Consider the following 18,854-nt stretch of genomic DNA (forward strand, 5'->3'; position numbering starts at 1 on the left):
TTGCTGATGTGATCTTCGATGAACTGGTGCGGAAGCTGAACAAGTGCCAGAGGGAGAAGGTAGTACCCTACACCAGGTTTCTCTCCATGGTGTTTGCTAAGATATTTGGCAACAAATACTTCACAGAAGGTAATTTTTCTATCTGCAAGCATGGATCCAAAATTCTGGATCATAAGCTGTGAAATGAAGATATTGTACTTTCTGCTATTGTGCAGGTAGTACCCTACACTAGGTTTCTCTCTTGTCCCTGTATTTCCTTCTTCTCGTTCTCAGATGGTCAAGACTAAGGAAAACCCCCGAAGTCTATCCCAACCACCACCTCCCTTTCTTCCAAACGTCCCTCTTCTCAACCCACTCTTGGTTCTCCATCGAGGGCCAAGAAAACCAAAAAGGGGATACCCACGTCTCTGGCTGTTACCTCTCCAAAGGTTTTAGCTATTGAAACTAGCCTTACCCCCAAGACACCTTTAGCTTTATCTCTTCCAATATCTTCAGTGATTTCTACAATCACTATGTACCTGTGGCTCCGATCCCAACTGCCTCAGTGACCCAAATCACTGAAGGTGTGAATACCAGCATCGCCACTGTTGAACACCCACGTCCATCAGTCTCGGTCATTATCTCCTCTCCTTTTCCTTGGTCTCTCGACGTGCTTATGATTCATTAGTGATTGTCCTGGCTGATGATGAAGCACCCACCACAGGACCTGAGATATCTCGTCTTGATGCAACTCAATATATGGTCGCGTATCCTCTCGAAGGCAACCTGAAGCGAACCAGCATAAATCCTTCAGATGGTGCTGATGAACCCTTAGGTACTCCTCCATCCTACCCTTCTAACCCAAGCTATCTTCTAACCTCGTGCTATCTTATGCCCAAAAATTTTCCTTTTCAGGTCCTTGCAAAGAGACGCCATCCAAGGAAGAAGAATACAACATGGCTGACGATGTAAAGCTGATTCTTCCCGTTGTAAAGATTGTCCTTATCAAAATAGACAAAGTCCATAAGAGCATGCCTCTCAGGGATGAAGTCTCTGTAGACCTTTCAGTTGTCAAAGCTGAAGTTAAAGAGGTCAAAGAACAGCTCTCTTCAGTGCAAGCAGCCATGTGCACCAACGCCAAGGTCATCTCTACTTTAACCAGCAAGGCCAATGCAGCGAATGTCCATCTTTCCAGGAATACTGAGCTGATGCAGCAGATACTGGAGATCCTCCAACAACCAGTACCAACATCTATACTGTCCTTCACGGAGATGGATCGCCTCCAACTGGATCAGACTTTTGAATGCAGTCTTCTTCAAACTCGAGTGCTGACAAAGCTTGAAGAGATGGTGGAAATCTTGGCATAAACTCATGACAACTTCTTTAAATATCTTGCTGATAACAAAGAGGGGGAGGCAGAGTTAAATATTGTTACTGCTATCCGAATGATTCAAACTGAAGCTGAAGCTCCTAGAGCCACAACTAATGAAGTGAGGTCGTTGATGAAAACCCAACTTCCCATGAAGCTCTTGAAGTTGGTTGTTGATGAAACCGTCAGAGCTGATGCTGAAGCTTATGACGAAGACCTTCCTATCACCTCTGCAGCTGATGCTGGTGATAAGGAAGACGATGATGATAATGAAGACGATGATTCGCCTACCCTTTCTGATGCCGGAAAAGATCTTGGTGATGATGATGATGATGATGAAGACGATGATGATGACGAATTCACCATTCAGTACCAGAAACCTGCCAGTACCATGAAAGGAGTTTCTCTCAGGGATTCTACATCCCAGGGGGAGAAAGAGAAGGAGAACTCAGAGAAGAACCAAAACACCAAATCGAAAGACAAAGGTGTTGATGAAAAGGAAACCTCATGGTACTCTTCAAACCTGTTGAGCCTTTAAGTACTAAATCCTCCAGGTTTGCCATCGTTACTTCTTTTTGTCAAGTTTCTTCCATTCCCTCTACTACCTGCAATCGGCTAGAGGAATGGGTATCTGAAAACCCAACCTCCAACGTTCCCACCGACCAGCAGATGTCTCAGCTGAAGGAATCACTAAACCAAACTAGACTAAAAATCCCTCTTCGTACCTCTGGTCGTGATGAGTTTTACTTGCTGTCTGAAGCTGAAAGACTCGAGGCACTCATGGCTGAGGAATAACTCATACTTCAACGACAACAGACTGAGGACAACATAAAGCTGGCCAAGTCTCTTGCTACTCAAGTTATTCTAAAGAAAAAGTCTAAAAAGATGGTGAATGTTGTCAAGGCCCAGGCTAAGTTTATTTCCATTGCAGAAGCTGAGCATGAAAAAGCGATGAAGCTGGTCGATCGAGAGAGAAAATGGAGCGAAGATCGTCTGAACAAGAGAATCAGTCCTCATCCCATTTCAAATGTCACTATTAGTGGACGAATGAAAAATGGTGGAGTTCTAGTCTCAATGCTCATCACTATAGACAACCTTGATGTTGTCAAGGAGTATCTTTCCTACCTAGGTTAGTATGGCTACAGTGAATGGCTAAAGATCCGCCAAGCCATTCAACGCTCAAAGTCAAGGCACAAGCCGATTATTGAAGACATCATCAGCGAGTTGATCAAGAAGATGTCAAAATACGTGGTTGTACCTACAAAGTCTCCTTAGACGATGTCCTGAAGGATTTAAAGAATCCAGACATCTCAATGTTGAACCTCTCCTTGCTAGCGAAGGGTCCTTACATACCCAACATTGTGCACCTCAAGCCTGAGTTAGGATTTATCTTCCTTGACTATGAAGGAGAAAATAGCTTTGGGAGTATCTGAGCTAAATCTTTGTCTAATGGAACATCTCGCGTATATTAGATATTGGTTGGACGATGATATATATGGTGAAATGATAGACCGCAAGATCAGAAGAGAATTTCTACGTCGAAAGGAGCTTGGAGAAGAAGTACTTGGCTACATCAACTTCAGCGACCTAGATTAGTTGTGAAATTTTGTCTTGTAACTTTGTCTTTCATTATATGTCTTTTGTATCTTTCTTTACTTTTAGTGTACAACTTATATTTCGTAAGTCTAGACATGTATTGAAACACTTGTAATATTCCCTTTGAATAAATATAAGTATTTTATTAGCATCACTGAAAAAGATCCATGAAAAGAGTAATAGGGACACATGTCTATGAGTTCCAGTATTCTCTTACAGTCACTGACAATCTCTAGTCAGTGAACATGCTTTCAGTTTCAGTTTCTCTTCTTGTACCTTTTCTTAAACTTTTAACTTAAGAAAACTTATTAAGTAAAATTTGATTCACTGAAAAATATCCCAAAATAGTTAAAAGGGACATGCACTTTATATGTAATTTTTCCTTACTATTATTTATTAAGGCTATTTTCTTTATGTTGCTTTGTCATCATCAAATAGGGGAGATTGATGATCATCTCTCTCATTGATTTGATAATAATCCATTTTACCTTCGAAGTATTATGTTTATGTTCTTTCAGTTCCAGTGTTCATCATTGAGTCTGTTCAGTGATCACTGAAACATGTATTATAAATCCTACAGCGACAACGATACTTCAAGAAAACAAAAGTTTTGATGATATCGATATTGATGAGATTGACAATATTGGTGCTAGTTACGATATTGATGCTAGTGACGATATCCTTGATATGGAGCTGGAACTGCTAATTAGCATGAATGTGCTAACAACTCACACCAAAGAACCGTCAGTGAAAGTCAAAGACTGAAACTGAAGATTAGTGACTGGCGCGTTTGTAATCTGAAGCGGCATTTAGTGATTACAACTTGGTCAACATATGTGTGAAGACTGCCCAAGCCTCACCGAATGCTGAAGAGACCTTCAGTATTATTCCAGCATTCAGCAATCAAATGAATCTTATTATGCAAGATTGTTTTTGTCTTGTCCTTCCACACATAAAGGACAAACGCATACCCGTTCTAGAGTATAGCACAGTACGGAGCCGACTAGTCGACTCTAGTGCCCACTAACTCCACGAATGGATGTCTACTCATGAATAGACAATTGTAGTATTCACTGTAGCAAAGGACAAGCTTTCATCCTAAAGCTTGACACGTGTTCAAGCCCGTCTAAATTGCATTTAATACAATGGGTATAAATAGATGAGTGCTCTCTCCATGCAGAGAACACATGCATATACGCATACATCTAAAAAGAACACTTACGCTTATCTTCAAGCAAGTTAGAATCTCTCTCAAGAATTGTAAAGTTCTTACCCAAGAAGAACATATTTCTTTCTTTATCTTTTCAGCAAATCTTTTCTACTTTGCTAAGTATATCTGTGTGTAAACTTAAATTGTTTTAGATAGGTTATTTTTACCTTGTCTATTTTCGCAAACAATCTGCAAAAATTTGTATTGATCTTTCTCTGTCAATATATATTTTTAAATTAGAATGTTTTATGTGTTTGTATTCATCACCCCCCCTTCTACAAACTATTCGTCTAAAACTCTTGTAGACCCGGGTGAGACCAACACAAAATGAACTATTCAACAAAGTGTCGAAGATAGTCGAGTTTCTTCCTCTGCCACATAAGTCCTTTCGAAGAAGAAACCTCTTTGCTCATGGAGAAGGTTCATCCCACATAAACTAGCATGAAACAAAATTTTCAATGGATGAGCTCTTCATGAACAGGAAGAAACCAGATAGCTCAATGCTGAATCTATTACTGCCTGAAAAGGGACCCTTTATTAACAATAAAGTGCATGTGAAACCTGAATATAGACTTATGTACATTGACTATGATGGTTAGTAAAGGTTTCAGCGAGTGTTTGAGTTACATCTCTGCCCAATAGATCACTTAGAGTATCTTCGACCTTGGATGAAAGAAGACATCTATGGAGAGATGATGGATCGTAAGATTCGAAAGGAAATGCTCAAAAGAAAGATTCAACGAGAAGATGTCCTTGATTACATCAATTTCGACAATCTAGATTAGAAAACCTTTCAATCTTGTAAGAACTTGTATATCTTTTATCTTATCTTTTAGTGTATAGCTTTTATGTATTAAGCCAACCAAAACCAATTGTAATCATTTGTAATATTTTGTCTTGAAAGATATTTCAATAAAATGATTGATTCACTAAAAAGATCCCTAAAAAAAAGTAAATGGAACATTTTATATGTTCTATTTATTTCTTACATTCTCTGACTACTTTCTTATTGGTGATCATGCTCTCAGTATTAAGTTATTCATATTATCTAAGTTTATTGTTTCCTTGTAATCCTTTACAATTAAAGTAAATTTTCTTAATAAACGTTATTACTGAAAAAGATCCCAAAACAGTAAAAAGAGACATGTATTTTATAATTACGTTTTTCTTACTATAATACCTAAGCAATTTTCTTTATGTTGCTTTGTCATCATAGTGATTTGATGATGATCCTTTTTATCTTACGAAGAGTACGTTCTCTTTATTCAGTTTCAGCGATCATCACTGAGTCTGTTCAGTGATTGTTATTGAATCTCTCAGAAACATGTATTCTTCAAGAAGACAAAACTCACACCACAAGAACCTTTCATAATATCGAAGATAAAACTAAAGACAGAGATAATCAGTTCAAGATCCGATGTGGTTTCAGCGCTAACAAGCCTGGCTATAAATGTGTGAAATCTACTCAAGATTCAGCATAAACTGAAGAAACCCTAGTGTTATTCCGGTGTCAGCGATCAAATGAATCTTGTTGACCAAGATTAGTTGTTGTCTTATCATTCTTCACAAATATGAGAAACCCATAGCTCTCAAAGTAAAGCACTCGTACGGAGTCACTCTATTCTCTCCAAACGTGCTTACTTACTTTGTGAAAAACTACTGTTCATATACGACAAAAGACTGCATATTTGAAGACAAAGGACAATATCACCTCTAGAAGCTAGACACATGTCTTGTATTGTCTGACTTGCATTTAATGCAATGGGTATAAATAGCTGAGAAACTCCTCATTCTCACAAACCAAGATGCCAAAAAACATATATCTTGAAAATCAACTTTCTACCCAAGAAAGGACTTTCTCACAAGCATAGACTTATTAATCTTTTGCAGTTATCTTCATTTCAAGTGAATAACACCAACTATGCTATTCCTTTAGTGAAGTTATTGTTTCTTATTTTAGCAAGTCTTTTCTTTCTTGCTTTCTGTATCTTGTGTGTTCCCTACATTGTTTTAGATAAGTTATGTATCTTATCTTATCCCAAAAACAGTCTGTAAATTTTGTATAGATCATCTTTATCAATAAAGGATTTTAAATAGTGAAAACTATTGTATTTGTATTTAACCCCCCTCTTCTAAAAACTGTTACCTCTAAACTATTGTAGATCCGTCTGGGACCAACAATACCCCTTATTTTTCAACAATTATTCACAACAATCCCAAACTTTTAATAATAAAATATGTTATCACAATTTTGGTGTTTAGGACAAAAATATTTATTCACTTCTTTTTTGTGAATTAAAACAATACTTTTTTTTTAATTGTATCACATCAATGTTTAACATACAACATTTAATGGAGCATTTTAGTTTATGCTTTTTATGATAAGAACCAGAAAAAGTATATAATTTCTTTTTGATGTAATTTAATTCTAAAAATATTAAGAAATTATTAAATCAAGAATTATATATAGACGAAGGATCGTGTGAGAATAAAAGTTTAGTAATAATACTTTTGAGCCTTGAATGAGTTAATTGTTTATATAACTTAATTATTTAGTTACTTTCAATACATTCAATTATATTTATCTACCTTCAATTACATTTAACTAACCTTCAACTAAATTTCTATCTTTATTTTCAAATTTATATTCACTTTTAAATCATTTTTACAAACTTTATTATACATTTAGTCACTTTTACACGCATGAATAGCTTACACTTTTGGTCATGATAATAAAAATAAAATAAAAAATAAAGATAGTTAATTGTAGATGAAAATATATAAATGTTTTTATTATCACTTCTTATTATAACTCAAAACTCAAGCCTAAAACTAAACCTATCTATATTATCATTAATTAACTATTAAATTTATTATATCTGAATATAAATAATTAATAACTATTAAAATGGTTTTCTATATGGATAAGATAAAGGACATTACACTCCTTTGTTAGCATATTTATAAAATTTTGAGTTCGCACGTCATTCTTTTGGTATATGTAATGACCATTTTCATAAAGATGGCATTTTAATTAATACCGTTTTTTGCTTTTCACGACAAAATTGTAATTTTATACAATCATTTTTCTTTTTTATATTTTTAAAAGAGTAAAATTAATTAAAATAGATTCAATTTTTAACTAACTAAAATTCAAAACCTTCATTTCAGAATTCAATTAGAGTGCTTTGGTGTTTGAATTTGTGAGAGGTCTAGGGTAAATGTTAATTTGTTTTTTCAATACCCATAACAAACGTTAATAATATAATTTATTATGTTGGTAAAAACAATAGATTACCTACTAATTAAAGCGACACWACAAAATAAAGAAGTTTCATCAATGGATTACCTACTAATTAAAGCGACACWACAAAATAAAGAAGTTTCATCAATGGATTACCTACTAATTAAAGCGACACWACAAAATAAAGAAGTTTCATCAATGGATTACCTACTAATTAAAGCGACACTACAAAATAAAGAAGTTTCATCAATGGATTTTTTCTTTAGTAGTTTTTTATGGTTTTGTGGAAAATCGTTGCCGATGATAGAAAATCTACTGGTAATCCACCGGTAATATAGAACATTTGCCACATTTTCTCCAACGATGAGATCTGCAAGTGATTGTTTTTTTTCCGACAGATTACCAACGAATCTTTCCGTTGGGGGAGTCTCTTTGTTCAGTAGTGCAATCATCCACACCTATAACTATTTGTAAAAGTTACTTTTACACAATGGTAGTTTTGATAGAAGTTGGTTTCTCGAAATAAAAGTTGATATCTCAAAATAAAAACAACAGCAAAGTTGATTACATATTGATGTAATTTATCATACAAAACCATTAAGATGTATGTTACTTACGCATAGAATATTGTATAATGAGTGAACATGAGAATTAATTTCTTGAATGATATAAATGATACAAACACATTTAGTTCAACGTGATAACAAATTTAGTAATTAGATAAGAAAATTAATGACATATAGTGGTGGATCACCAGCAAATCAACTATTATTCTCGAAGATATTGCATGTTATGATATTTGGATATGACATGCCTATTTGGTATGCACTAGTAATAATGATATCAATGTTGAAAACTTCTCACTTATCCCCAATCTTGTCAATGGTATTGAGCCCCTGCTCACTATATCATTTAAAAAAAAGAATATAATATGGTTATTACTTAGATGATAGTATATATCTAAAATGATAGTATATATCTAAAATGATATATATTTAAAATGATACACCGTAGTACAAACAATTCATGATCCACATAGTATCAATAAAAAAGTTATTTCGTTATGCAACAAGAAGCATGTCGAAAGTTTGTTGCACATGGCTTCAAAGTTTTTCAATCACACTTTGCAATTATTGAGGGATCGCTATTCATTAAAATTGTTTTTGAAACATGGACACAATTGTCCCAACGTCTCTAAGACATGACGTCCATTGCATTTCTGCGTTCAATCACCATCGTGGAACGTGTCTATTTCATTTTGACTCTTCTTTTATCGAATCATCATTTTCTCTCTCTTCCTTCTTGTTAGGACAAAAATTGTCCAAAGTTTATAAAATTGTATAAAGTCCTTGTATTGTATTGTATTGTATTGTATTGTAATACTCTTTGTATTTGGGTTAAGAGCTTATGCGCTTAACTTGCAAATGTACCCTATATATAGGGACATGGGGCTTAGATTAGAATGTTAATCATTCTTCTAATCATTCCTTGTATTTACTAATGAGAGTCGTTTGAGAGAGATTTGTAAGTTTACGTTTCAATAAAGAAATTGGCCGGATTCTCAAATGTATTCTTCAATCTCAAACTTTCTTAATTTGTTCTTGAATTGTTGATTGAATCTGGGAGTCACATTTGGTATCAAAGCCTATTGATTCAATTGACTTCTGAAAAACTCAGTTCATGACTCAATCTAAAATCGTTAACTTCTACACAAAGCAGTGTACAATTTGTACCAAACAGGACAATAATTCCTGATCCTTCTGCTAAATCAAATTTAGTTTCATTGTTTAAAGACGCATTTGATAGAACTTGGGATATTCTTGCAGATTATGAAATATCTGACCTACCCAAGGTGAATGAACTAGTGGTCTCGATTCTACAAGTTACTCAACTTTCTAGAACATCTGAAGCTGGTTGTTCAACATCGATGTTGTTCAACCTGAATCTATTGAAGCTACTAAATCAGAACCTGTTCAAGCTAAGGCACAGACTCAATCCGACATTGATCAATCTGAGTCCTCTATACCTGCTGATAAAGCTAAATATTCTAAGATTCAAGTTGAAGAAGAATTTGATATTCAAGCTGAAACTGAATTTCAAGCTGTAACTGATGAATATGATGATCAGAACAACTTAACGGATGTTCAACCCCTTTCTTGTACTCACAAGAGGACGAAAGATCCTCCCCTTACTCAAATAACTGGTAATGTAAATGATAGAGTGAAAACACGATCTGCTACCACTAACGAGTGTCCTTTCGTTACTTTCTCAGCACTATAGAGCCACAGAAGCCATCTAAAGCATTGCAAGATCTAGATTGGATTAATGCGTGTAAGATGAACTTCGAGAATTTAAAAGAAACCAAGTTTGGATACTCGTACCGAGGCTAAAAGACAAATCAATCATTGGTACAAAATGTGTCTTCCAAAACAAAAAGGATGAAATGAGAATTGTAGTGAGAAACAAAGCTCGATTGGTTGCTAAAGGTTACTGTCAACAAGAAGGTATCGATTATGATGAAACCTTCACTCTAGTCACTCGCATTGAAGCCATCAGAATATTCTTGGTGTATGTTGCTCACAAGAATTTCAAGGTTTACCAAATGGATGTCAAATTCGCATCCTCAACGGTATATTCTTCATGAAGAAGTTTACGTGAGTCAGCCTAAAGGTTTTGTTGATGTACAAAATCCTGATCATGTCTATGTCCTAGACAAAAGCACTATATGGTCTGAAATAAGCACCTAGAGCATGATATGACACTTTAAATCAATTCCTACTGAAATATGGTTTCAAGAAAGGTACGATAGATACTATGTTATTTTATAAAAATCAAGGTAAGCACATGATCTTGATACAAATTTATGTTGATGATATTATTTTTTGTTCTACAAATCCTAAGTTTTGTAAGAACTTTTCATACATCATGAAATCAAAGATTCAAATGAGTATGATGGGAGAGTTAAATTTCTTTCTTGGTCTTCAAGTAAAACAACTCCCCAATGGCATATTCATTAATCAGTCAAAATATGTTAGAGAGATTTTGAAAAAGTTTAATATGCCTGAATGTTCTTCTGTAAAGACTCACATGGCTAGCGGAACTTTATTAGATGCAGATTTATCCAGAAAATCTGTTGATCAATAAAATTACCATACCATGATTGGATCTTTATTGTACTTGAATTCAAGTAGACTAGATATAATGTTTGCAACATGTTTTTGTGCAAGATATCAGACTAATCCTAAAGGGTCACACCTTGCAGCGGTTAAAAAATTCTTAGATATCTTAAAGGCACACAAAATTTCGTCCTTTGGTGTCTAAAAGAATATGGTTTTGTCATGATTGCTTTTACTAAATTCTGACCATGCAGGTTGTAAACTGGACAGAAAGAGCACTTTTGATCATATCAGTTCTTAGATGACAAGCTAGTCATTTGAACTATGAGGAAGCAGAACTATGTTTCAACTTCTACTGTAGAGGCAGAATACGTTGCAGCAGCTAGTTGGTGTTCACGAGTTCTGTGGATGAAGACATAACTTCTAGACTACAGGTATATTTTCAATAAAGTCCCTATCAACTATAATTCAAAGTTGCAGTAAATGCTAATCAGTTCAACACTCTAAGACCAAACACATCGATATCAGATATCATTTCATTAAAGAGTAAGAGCTATTTTTTGAGGGGAGCTTGAAGATTTTATACTTACCGGACATAACAAAGTTTTCTCAAAGAAAGCAAGGGAAGAAGACTTCAAGCTTTCAGTAGGTGCTTGTTTTATAAAACTTTGGGGGGAGATTGTTAGGACAAAATTTTTCCTAAGTTTAGAAAGTTCTATAAAGTCCTTTTATTGTATTGTATTGTAATACTCTTTGTATTTGGGTTAAGGGCTTATGGGCTTCATTGTAACACCCCATATCTTACATTGCATATAACATATAATTCATTTAAAGAAATACATGTATTATCAAACTAAGGTCCAAATTACAAGAAATTATAATACAATATACACAACTCATATATTGCAAAATACATATTCTTGTACTACATAACATTCAACTTCAAAACACATCCATAGGCTGATCTTCTAACAGTTATGCACATAGGGAAAGAAGTTATATTTTCCCTTTCCCTTTACTATCATTGAACTCGGCTGTTCCTGCAATACATATTTGAAAGACAAAAATGAGGGTTAGACCTGAAGGTCTAGTGAGATCCCTTTTTCCATGTAGTTGCAGGATGAAGATTACCAAAACATTATTAAAATCAACTTTGCACATAACGGAAACATGAATCCATAATTCATAAAGACCAACAACCTTCTGGTTGTAAACCAGACTAAGAAAAAATTTCATCGATTAGTAGGACCATAGCCCCTCTGGTTCTTCTAACCAGAGCTTTTGGTTACACTAATCAGAGCTCTTCTCAAGTTCAATATTCATAAAAAGTGTGAAATTAAAGGCTTATGTATGACCAGAGCCTCTGGTTCCTCTAACCAGAGCTTCTGGCTCAAAAACCATCACCAACCAGAGTCCCTCTGGTTCAATGTGATGACCAACCCGAGCCCCTTTGGTTTGTCATTCCTTGTTTAAAGTCATTTTGCATAAGAAATTTTTTAAGTTTATAAAATAAAAGCAAGAGGTCTTATGAACACTTTTAAAACACAATCTTTGATACAAAGCTTCTATATAATGGATACAGAGCCTCTGGTTTTAAGTAAAAGATTTTTAAAAGACTTGTATCAAAATCAAATCATTATCCAGAACTCCTCTAGTCTATGTGAGAAACAACCAGAGCCCCTCTGGTTCCTTTCAAGGAACAACCAGAGCCTCTCTTATTCCTCATAAATCAAAACACTTTGTCAAAAGCATAGTTTATCCAAATCCATTATCCATAAGCCAAGTTTTCCCCTTCTCAATAACATCATTACTATCATTTCTAGTAAGAGCAATATTCCTGAGTCCTCAAATCACAAAGAAGTAAGAACTCAAAACTATTGCAATTTTAAGAGACATAATAGCAAGAGATATAATAATAATCACACATACAAATGCCACCCTTATATCCAAAGGTACACCTGTTCTTGATATGCCACCATTATATCCGAAGGTACACCTCTCCTTGACATGCCACCCTTATCCCATGGTACACCTCTTCTTGATATGCCACCCTTATTTCCTCATCAAAATTTATAGATTAGTTCCAAACGAAGACAGACCGATGTCACAACCATCTTGAAGGAACATTCTCTATAGTTTTTTAACCATCAAAATCTATAGATTAATTCAAACGAAGACAAACCAAAGTCACAACCGTCTTGAAGGAACATCCTCTAGAGTTTTAATCAATAATGGTTTCAATACAGTTTTATTCCAAAACTTTGAAACTCAAGAACCAACGGTTCTTTTAATATTATTTTCCAAATTCAAAATCTCTTTTAATCCTTAAAATAGGATATCATCCTCAACTGTTTTAAAGAAGCAAAATCTTCTTTCTTTCCCAATAATAGTTTCCAAAATCTAGATTTAAAAAGCTCAACTTCAACTATTAAAACAGTTTACCATTCTTCATCAAAATCAATCCTCAAAACTATATATTTCAAATAACACCATTTAGGGATTTTTAATATCAAAAACTCACCATTATGCACATATTTGAAGATTTAATCACACAACAACTTCTTCAAATATTCACAAAATCTCCAAATCACTTTTATGCAAAATTTCTTCTCAAGAACACCTTCACCGCCACACACATACACTTTTCTTCTTTCACAAAGATCTTCTCCAAAAAGTAAGATAAGATTATCCTTATCTTCTTTATATATATCTTTTAACTAGGGCGGTGTGTGTTTTATTATTATAAAACTCTTTTGAGCAGTGGAAGTTTACTATATTAAATCTCTTTTCTTAACCACGAAGGTGCATACCCACATATATTAATACTTTCCTCATGTATGCATATCATCCTACGTGTACACACATATTTGTAACAACTTCTCACATATGCACATTAATTCATTTACACACATATATGATCTATGCATTTACTTAAATAAACATGCATGTTATCACATATTCGCATATAATCACATAAAGGTTACCTCAACCATTACTGTCTTAAATCCAGGTTATCACATTATCTCCCCCTCAAAAGAATTCCATTCTGAAATTCATTTAATCAAACAACCAAGAGTATCTGGTTTTCATTTCAGATTCTAATTCCCATGCTGCTTCTCTACTTTTGTGATAACGCCATTGTACTTTTACCAAACTGATTTCTTTGTTCCTTAACACCCTGTTTTTTTGATCGGTTATAGCTTCTGGTGTTTCCATGAAATTCAATTTACTGTATAGTTTAATCTCTAAAAGTGGTACTGGCAGACGTGGATCGGCTAAACACTTTCGCAGATTTGACACGTGAAAACTGCTGTGAATTAGGTTGAGCTCTTCTTGTAGTTCTAGCTGATAAGCCATTGGCCCAACCCATTTGCAAATTTTGTATGGCCCAACATACTTTGAACTGAGCTTACTCTTCTTTCCAAACCTCATAACACCTTTCCACTGAGACACTTTTAACATCACAAAGTCACCCTCGTATAATTCAATCGATTTTCGACGTTTATCTGTATAACTTCTCTGGCGGTCCTGTGCTGTTTTGATTCTTTCACGTATTTGTTCAATCTTTTCAAAAGTTACTTGAACAATCTCAGGACCTGTCAATTGTCTTTTACCCACCTCAGTCTAACATAACGGCGTTCGACATTTTCGTCCATATAAAACTTCATACGGTGCCGCTTGGCTGCTGGAGTGATAGCTATTATTGTTAGCAAACTCTATCAATGGCAAATGATCCTCCCATGATCCCCTGAAGTCAGTAACACAGGTTCTTAACATGTCTTCGAGGTTCCAGATGGTTTTCTCAATTTGCCCATCTGTTTGAAGATGATAAGTTGTACTTAGTCGAATTTGAGAACGCAAAGCCTTTTGCAAACTTTCCCAGAATTTCGAAGTAAAATGGCTATTTCTGTCAGAAATGATGGATACGGGAACATCGTGTCTGGTTACGATTTCCTTGATATAGATCTGAGCCAACCATCTCTAAAGAATAAGTTTCCCTTATTGGTAGGAAATGCGCAGACTTAGATAGACGATGTACTATTGCCCAGATTCAATCATATCCTTTTAGGGTTCGGGGGTAACTTCATGAAAAATTCCATAGTAATGTGATCTCATTTCTAAACAGGAATCTCCAAAGATTGCATATTTCTATAGGGTTTCTGATCGTTCTACATATTTTGCTATGTCTTTCTTTAATCCTGGCCACCAATAGAAAGTTTTAGATCTTTAAACATATTATTGGTACCTGAATTAATAGAATAACAGGACTTGTGACTTTCATTCAAAATAGTTTCTTGCATATTCTTATAGCAGGGCACCCAAATTCGTCCTTGAAAGCATATAATTCCTTCATCATTTGATTCCAAGGTGGAAATTATTTTACCCAATCTTTCTGACTTCATGCGATCCTCTTTAACAACTTCTTTTTAACACTTCAAGATTTCTTTATGTAGATCAAGAGTTAAGTTTATTCTCATTGCCACAGTTTTGATCGTTCCACTCATTTCTTTTCTACTCAGAGCGTCGGCTACCACGTTGGCTTTTCCCGAGTGATAGAGGATTTCACAATCTTAATCATTAACAAGTTCAATCCATCGACGTTGTCACATGTTCAACTCTTTCTAGTTAAACAGATGTTGTAAACTCTTGTGATTGGTATAAAACTGGCACTTTGTTCCCAAAAGATAATGCCTTCATATATTCAATGCAATTACTACTGCTGCTAATTCCATATCATGTGTTGAGTATTGTTTCTCGTGATCCTTTAGCTGTCTGGATGCATATGATATTACCTTTCCTCTTTGCATCAAAACACAACCCATCCCTAGCTTTGAAGTGTCGCTCTAAACTACAAAGTCTTTTGTTCCATTTGGTAAAGACAATATTGGGGCACTGCAAAGATGATCTTTCAATAACTGGAAAGCTTTTTGTTATTCTTCCTCCCACTGAAACTTGATATTCTTTCGAGTTAATTTGGTCAATGGCAAGAATATTTAAAAAAATCTTGGATAAATTTACGGTAGTAACCTGCCAATCCCAAAAAGCTTTGGACTTCAGAAGGAGTCTTTGGTACATCCCATTTTTCGACTGCCTCTATCTTTGCTGGATCCACTTTTACCCCTGTTTCTAATATTACATGACCTAGGAACTAAACCTCTCTCAACTAGAATTCACATTTAGACAACTTTGCATACAATATTTCCCTCTTCAAAAGTTCAAGTATCAATCAAAGATGTTCTGCGTGCTATTCTTCGGTTTTAGAGTATATGAGAATATCATCAATAAATACGATAACGATTTTATCACGATATTCTCTACATACCCAATTCATTAAATGCATAAAAGCTGCGGGTGCATTAGTTAAACCGAATGGTAAAACTAAAAATTCATGGTGTCCGTACCTGGTTTGGAAAGCTGTTTTGGCAATATCTTCTTCTTTGACTTTGAGCTGATGGTATCCTGATCTTAAATCAATCTTCGAAAAATAACTAGCTCCCACTAGTTGATCAAACAAGTCATCAATCCTTGGCAACGGATATTTGTTTTTTATTGTCAAATTGTTCACCTCCCGGTAATCTATACACATTCGCATAGATCCATCTTTCTTTTTCACAAAAAGGACTGGAGCTCCCCACGGTGAAGTATTGGGTCTAATGAATCCCTTATCAAGAGGATCCTTTCACTGAGTAACAATTCCTTTAGTTATGATGGAGCTAATCGATGTAGCGCTTTACTTGTGCTGCTCCAGGTATCAGATCAATCCCAAATTCAACAGCTCTATCTGGCAAAAAACCGGATAAGTCCACTAGAAAGACTTTTGGATATTCACTAACAATCGGAATCAATTCTTGCTTCACTTTTTTCTTTCTTTGAATCAATTGCATTGGCCAAATACCCCTGAAATTTATTTTGAATACACTTTCAGGTTTTTAATACAGATAACAGACTGGTATGATGATTCTAACGATCACCATAAATAACAACTGACCCTCTGTCTGGTAAGGTAATTCTGATCATTTTTCTATTACAGATAATGTTGGCCTGATTTTCTGCCAACCAATCCATCCCTACTACTACATCAATTTTTTTAATCGGCATCGAGAATAGACGAATCTGTAACTCTCATAGATCATAAGCTGGATGCTCTACCCACTAGGGCACCTCCCTCTCTTTATGATGACAAAAAGGGAAAGATGAACGTACATACTAAAGCTGGATGATCTCATCTCAATTGAAACAACTCTAATTGAAGAAGAACAACTGCTCGCTATAACGAATGAACTTCTCCAACAATCGAACGTTGAAGTTTCTATAGTTGTAGATCCTCAACTTTCCGCCTCCATACTAAATGCCAGTGTTGGTGATGAAGACGAGGAAGATGAAGAAAAAACAAAATATCTAGAGATCTTTGACATGAAGCTTATCCTGGTGATAATGATGAGGATGACAACGATGATGATGATTTCTTTGTTCAACCCATCTCAAGATAACCAGTCAAAGGCATATCGATCAGGGAACCTGCTGCCCAGGGGTAGAGATTCTCTCAGAACTAGTAATCCTACTCTAGAAAGGGCAAGGGATTAGTTGAAGAGAAACTACCATTTCTTCACAACTCTGAGGGGAGCTTAGCTTATCTAAGGTAACAAAAAGGTCTAACTTTTTTTGTTCCTCCTACCTCTGAACCTGAATCCCTTGATACTCTACCGTTATCTATCCTTCCTACCTCAATATCTTTCTCGATTAGCTTACCTATTTTTCTTACCAAGTTTCTCAGCTTTCTCTCCCATGGTTAATCTTCCTACTCATTCGTCTTAGGCTCTCTCAAGCCCTTCGACTCAACCTTCAGTTGTAGAAGAAGTACCTATGTGCATGCCTGAGTCTAAAGCTGAAGAAGACAAAGATGCCAACCTCATCACTAGAATATCCTCTTGACTTCCCGTGCGTTCTAAGGTTGAAGAGACAAAAAGAATGAGTCAGTTGATAAGTCAGCTCGACCAATCTAGAGTAAAAATTCCTCTTCGTACCTCTAGATGTGATGAGTTTGGCTTCCTCATTGAAGCTGAGATAGATAAATCCCAAAAAACTAAGCAAGAGTTGGAACGTCATCAACAACAATTGAAGGACAGTCTAGAGCTTGCCAAAGATCTAGCTAAGGAAGCTGATGTCAAAGGGAGATTCAAGAAAAGTTATCCCATAGGTGCTCAAGCTTTACTACTAAAAGAGGCCAGAAAAGAAAATGAGAAAAAGAGCTGACACTGAAGGATAGCTAACACTGAAGGATCACGGGTGAACAGGTGCAGAGAAAGAGTAGAAAATAGAATAAACCCATATAGAATAATGAATGTCACCATCAACGGGAGGATGAAAGATGGTGATCTTATGGTCTCAATGGTTATTTTCAGAGAGAACAAGCAATTTGTCACCGATTATCCATCTTATCTGACCAGATATGACTTCTATGAATGATTAGTGATTCAACATGTAATTCAGAAATCCAAGGCTAAGCATAAGGCTTACAATGAAGAAGTGCTGAATGTACTGTTCGATCAAATTTAAAAAGTGATTGAAGTTCCTCCTCCACCGAAAAACCCATCTCGAAGAAGAAAGACCATCTCTGATGCTGAAAAGGGGAAATCCCACAAGAACGAGCATGAAACAAAATTCTTAGTGGATGAACTCTTCAACATATGAAGAAGTCAGAAATTATCCATGTTGAACCTATCACTTCCTGAGAAGGGTCCTTACACTCCCAACTCAGTGTACATGAAACCTAAGTATAAGCTTATGTTCATTGATTATGATGGTCAATATAGGTTTCAGCGAGTCTCATAACTCCATCTCTACCCTATGGAACATCTTAATATCTTCGGATTTAGTTGAATGAAGATATTTTTCAAGAGATGATGGACGTCAAGATCTGAAAAGAAATGTTGAAAAGAAAGAACCAAGGAGAAGATGTCCCTTGTTACATCCCTCTTAAGGATCTTGACTGAGGCTTTCTATCTTGTAATTTTATCAGCTTTCTACTTTCATTATATAGACTTCATATATATAATTCTTAGACAAATCATAGTTTCATTCTCTCTTGTGATGATTCAGTTTCAAGTTTAATGAAATTTCAAGTGAATTATTCCATCAAACACTAAAAAGATACCTGAAAATAGTAATTGGGACAAGCATCTATGAGTTGTATTTTCTATCTATTTTCATTACATTGACTAATATGCTTTTAAACATTTATCAGTTAATATGCTTTCAGTATGGTACATCTCAGCTATGAAATTTCATTTCCTTACTTGCATTCATTTGCAAATAAATGAAATTTAACAAAGTAATCCC

The 18,854-nt window shown here is 35.2% G+C and overlaps 1 protein-coding gene across 1 annotated transcript; it reads left to right on the forward strand.

The window, feature by feature from the left end:
- Positions 1-1,424: 1,424 nt before the first annotated feature.
- Positions 1,425-9,678, forward strand: LOC112523744 (kinesin-related protein 4-like). Its single transcript, XM_025133421.1, has 3 exons — positions 1,425-1,858; positions 9,139-9,311; positions 9,353-9,678. Exons 1-3 carry the CDS (start codon positions 1,425-1,427, stop codon positions 9,676-9,678), a joined length of 933 nt encoding a protein of 310 aa, XP_024989189.1.
- Positions 9,679-18,854: the final 9,176 nt, after the last annotated feature.

This window comes from Cynara cardunculus, assembly GCF_001531365.2.
Source record: "Cynara cardunculus var. scolymus isolate 2C chromosome LG 12, CcrdV1, whole genome shotgun sequence".
Classification (NCBI taxonomy): Eukaryota; Viridiplantae; Streptophyta; class Magnoliopsida; order Asterales; family Asteraceae; genus Cynara; species Cynara cardunculus.